Consider the following 5,106-nt stretch of genomic DNA (forward strand, 5'->3'; position numbering starts at 1 on the left):
CCTGTAAATGGGCCCTTGTGAGCCTCCAAAATATCTTTAAGTCCATGGCCAATACCCCAGAAAAAATAGACATATTCCTCAATTAACGCAAAGTAAAAAATAAAGCAATGATGGTTTTTATCAGAGCCACTTTACAACCGGTTTAGCTAGTTATGAAATGCAGTAATTCTTCTTTATTCTTCTAATTGATTGCAATTAAACTCGGCTCAATCTTTTTTAGAAAAAAAATATTGAGCCGAATAAAAATAGATATGTCACGAGCAAAAGGGATGAACAACTACCCCTGTATACGTAGCTTTGTGTAACAGGGGGAACGATTGTTGAGTCAAAAAGCTGAGTGAGCCAAGCAAGGGGGACAACGAGTAGGAGAAATGGAAGTTTGGGCTTTAGAAGGATTTGGTGTTTCTCATATTTTACAAGAGATACTTACTTATAAATCTGACCATCTTATAGCTCGCCAAGAAATACTTAATGCTACGATCTGGGGAATGAGCTCGCGAACTTAAAAAATAGGGACAGACTTCTAGGGGACAAAGTTGGATAGCCGTCTTCCGTAACACTGTTCGGAGACCAGTCCAGATCAATCCATGAACAAATACAGTGTGTGTCAGAGATTCCCTAATTCAAAATGATGGCACAAACTTGTGAAGAATCTGTTTGATTTGCAACTTCGTGATTCGTTCGAGCGCACCAGACTTCGTGTGAACTTTTGTCATGCAAAATTTACCTAATTCATTGAGCTTTTCTGCCGGCATATTTTGACTTGGAGAAATTATTGTTACTCCCTCCAATCCAAATTAATTGCCTCACACTTACTACAACTTTGTAAACCCAAAATTATTATTATGTACATTATCTCCATCTCGTGACCCGCTCTCCTCTCACATTACCCCCCTCGCGGGCGACACGGGAGGCCTCAACCTCCGCCGCTAGCGACCCACCTCCCCCTCCGTCGCCGTCGGGCAAAGCCCGTGCGACCGATGGCGGTAGCAAAGGACCTCTCCTCCCTCTCCCGGATCGATGGGAGGCGCAGGTGCCCAGATCCATGGGGTGCGACGCTTGGTGTGCTGCCGGTGGGGTTCGGCTGAAGGTACGGGGGTGTGGCTTGGGCGTGGCTGGTAGTGGCAGTGACATCTGGCCTAGATCCCTGGGCGGTGGCGGTGGATGAAGCTCAGGCGGCTCTCCGTAGCATGGCGTGGTGGTGCCCATGTCCAAGGCGGAGTTGTACCGACGATCGAGTGGCTTTGGCTCTGGTTGGTTTGGACCAACGATAGTGACGAGCGGAACCAGGATCCTTCCCGGTGGCTCTTGCGGTTTGGCAAGGTGGGGTGGGAGCCCGCCCCAGGCTCCAGGGGTGGTGTTCGCCGGCAGTGGCCGGAGTGTCAGGGACCCCATGGGGCATTGTTGTTGTGGGTAGTCCCCAAATCTGGGCGGCCAGATCTGGGGCTTTGAAGGTGGTCTGGTTAGTGCACATGATGTCGGTTGGAATCTCGTGGGGCAGATCTAGGTGAAGACCTTGTCTTTGGCCGGTGGCCGGAGCCGGTGATGGTGACACCCTTGGCGCTGTCGGCGTTCTGGGAACGGGGGTACCCAGGCCCGCCTGCCTGCGGCCCAGTGCATGACTTCACCAACGGCCCGTGGCCCAACCCTAGAGCTTCACGAGCAAGACCCTCGCGAGGGCCCCATGCCTCGCTAGGCGAGCGACGTCAAGTCCTCCCAAGGGGCAGATATCTCTATGCAGGCACCCTGCCTCATGAGGCTCGCGGTGACGTGAGCCATGACGACCAAGACCAGGAGGGCGCCAGCGGGCGCAGGCCAGGGCAGTTCCCACTTTGGTGCTAAGGAGGCAAGGACAAGCGTGGGTTCTCGAGGAATCCCCCAAAGGTTTCCATTCCGGTGCAACAAGACCAAGACCACGGGTTCGGCAAGATGGAGGTCATCGCTGAGCCGACAACTACGTCATGGCCAGAAGCTTTGCAGGCGAAGACCACCTTTAGTCAGGATAGGGTGTACTCCTGTCTCCCTTCAAAATTGGCCACTATGGTATCCCTTCCCGTCTAGGTTATGAGGGAAGAGGACCGGGGCCTAGTATAAGTATAGGTTATCCTCCGCCATGGGGAGAGATCGATTCCTTCTCACCCTCCGAGCCCTCGTGAGGCAGCTCGCCCTTGCACTAGTTCATCCACAACCTCCTCGCGAGGCAATCCACCACAAAGCGGGAGTAGGGTTTTACACCGCAAGGTGGCCCGAACCTGGGTAAACCACCGTGTCCATTTCTTCTTCCTGCTCGCGTGTACTCAACGAGATCAGGCCGTGGGGGGTGGCGAGCAGCGTGTCGTTGTGAAGCGAGATCCTTCATACACGCCTCAGAGTTCGAACCTAGTTTGGGTCCGCGGAACCCTAGACTCCGACATTTGGCGCGCTAGGTAGGGGCGTGTTGAAGCCTCCGTTTCTTCATCAACCACGCTCCATCCTCGCTCCGCCGCATCCATGGCTGAAGCTCGTCATTTCCGCACCGAGCGCCGGGCCGCTCGCGTCGCTCAAACGGCGCCAGTGGGCCGCGGCGCCCCTCGCTGCTCCGCTTCTCGGGTAGTCAACGCCGCCACTAACCCTGCCACTCATGAGCAGCAGGATTCTTTGCTGCCTCCATCTGTGCTGCGTGATTGCTGCATCGCCACTCCTTCCCTCACTCTCGCCACAGCCTCGTCTTCCCACGTCCTTCGCGTGCCGGCAAACGCGCAACCTGCGCTGCTCATGGCGCGTGAGCTGCTGCGCTTCCGCCCCGCCAGCGGGGCTACGACGCCTGGCTGGGCCGCATCACCGAGCTCGTCGACGCCACGGTCGTGGCCCCGACGCCCTCCCACTCGCTCCGCCCCCAGCCATCTCGTGTGGCCGACGTGGCTCATTGCGTGCCTCCGCCTCCACCTCCTCCTCGGCACAACGCAGGTGATGAACCAAGGCATGACGCGCGTCCGCGCGACCCGCTGCATGGAGCGTCGGCTCCAGCACGGGACGAGGCCAGCTGCCAGGTCGTGCAGCGACCACAGTACGACGCACGTGCGCTGCCAGCACCACCGCGCCAGCCTCAAGACCCAGCCGCCCTGGAGGCTGCAGCAGGCAGACGTCAAGACCGTGCCCCTCTCGCGCGGGCTGCCCCCATGAGCGTGGCGGGCTGCCGTGCCTTCTCTCGCGAGCTGCGCCACGTTGTCTGGCCGGTCAAGTTCAAGCCAGACCTGCCCCCACGCTATGACGACACTCATGACCCTACAGAGTTTCTCCAGCTCTACTCGCTGAGAATCGAAGCAGCGAATGGTGATGACAAGGTTATGGCGAACTAGTCCCCATGGCCCTCAGGGATGGCGCGTGCTCCTGGATCATGCACCTCCCCGAGGGATCCATCTCCTCATGGGATGAGCTTCACGAGCAGTTCATCGCCAACTTCCAAGGGACCCGCGATCACGCCCTCACCATCAACGACCTGCGACGAATGAAGCAGCTGCCAGGTGAGACCCTCCGGAAGTACATGCAGCGCTTCACCCAAGTCCGCCTCAAGGTTCCGAAGGCATCCGACGAGGCCATAATCTCCGCGTTCACGGGGGGCGTGACTGACATCAGGATGAGCGAGGAGCTCGCCATCAACGATGAACCGTGCTCAGCACTGGAGCTGTTCAATCTAGCCGACAAGTGCGCCAGGGCTAGAGAGGGCCGACTCTCCCTCCTCAAGCACCGTGAAGTCGATCCCAAAGTGAAAGTGCGTTATATCGACTAGAGGGGGCTGAATAGGCGATTTTTTCAAATTTGTCACTGAGGAAATACTACTTGAGGAATTCGCTAAGTGATGAACTACAAGTAGCAGAATAAGTACTCAGGCACATGCATAACAAGACAATAGCATAGTCATCATGATGAAATGAAACATACACAAAGCACATGTAGCGTGTAAACAGGATGAGCAGGCAGAAGACAAGATGACTGAAGAAATAGGATTGAGGAAATTGAGAAAGTCTCCAGTAAAAGTCTTCAAACAGTAACGCTCAATTTCATCAACACATGAGCGAGTAAATGAAAGGGTTGAGGAAATAGAACCAGTAACTCGGTGAAGACAGTGATATGGTAGACCAGTTCCAACTGCTGTGACAGTTGTACGTCTGGTTGGAGTGGCTTGGTATTTAAACCAAATGACACACAGTCCCAGGACACACAGTCCTTACCGTATTCTCCGTGAGCTAAGGTCACACAGACCTCGCCTAATCACTCGTGGTAAGTCTTCAAGGTGACTTCCAAACCTTCACAAACTTGGTCACCTGGCAATCCACAATTCCTCTTGGATGCTCTAGACCATGACGCCTAACCGTCTAGAAGATGCACAGTCTTCAAAGGTAAGAAGCGTCGGTTCCACACAGGAACAATCTCTTCAGTGATGCTCAATCACTATGTGTTTTAGGTGTTTGGGGTTTTGGGTTTTTCCTCACTAATGATTTTCGCTCAAAGTCCTCGGAGGATGGGATGCTCTAAATGACAAGTGTCAGTTTCTCTCGGAGCAGCCAACCAACTAGTGGTTGAGGGGGCGGCTAATTATAGCCAGGGAGCAGCCCGACATGATAAGACATAAATGCCCCTAATGATATGACCGTTAGGTGGATAAGATATTTGGGACAGCTGGCGCGTAGCACATCAACGGTCGGAAATTTGATCTCTCAAATTCCCCAAGGTTATCATGTTCCTCACTTGTAGGCAATCTGCACTGGCGAATTCCTCACTCCTAAGTCAGGACAAATTCCTTGGAGACCAGAAGATCTTCGTCTCTGTCACTGAAGAAATTAACTGAATTGTATGAGATTTCCAAAGGCTTCACTCGAAGGATTGGGTATGTGTAGGCTTTGAGATGAGCATCACTTGGAAACTGTTTCCTTAGTATTACCTCGACCCCCTTTAATAGTACGGTGTTTCCTATGACTGAAGAAAGAGAAAATGAAACTACGAAAACAAAAGTCTTCACGCTTCATAATCCTCGCATCAATATCAATGTCTTGAAGGTCACACCAATTTGCTCGTTTTCAAAGTCTTCAAGAAAACCAAAGTCTTCAACTGAAGACATTCATTTTT

At 53.4% G+C, this 5,106-nt stretch overlaps 1 protein-coding gene across 1 annotated transcript; it reads left to right on the forward strand.

Annotated features, from left to right (window-relative positions):
* Positions 1-3,343: 3,343 nt before the first annotated feature.
* On the forward strand, positions 3,344-3,769 carry LOC141021940 (uncharacterized). Its single transcript, XM_073497799.1, has one exon. It carries the CDS (start codon positions 3,344-3,346, stop codon positions 3,767-3,769), a length of 426 nt encoding a protein of 141 aa, XP_073353900.1.
* The last annotated feature ends 1,337 nt before the right edge of the window (positions 3,770-5,106 follow it).

Source organism: Aegilops tauschii, chromosome 4 (genome assembly GCF_002575655.3).
Source record: "Aegilops tauschii subsp. strangulata cultivar AL8/78 chromosome 4, Aet v6.0, whole genome shotgun sequence".
Taxonomy (NCBI): domain Eukaryota; kingdom Viridiplantae; phylum Streptophyta; class Magnoliopsida; order Poales; family Poaceae; genus Aegilops; species Aegilops tauschii.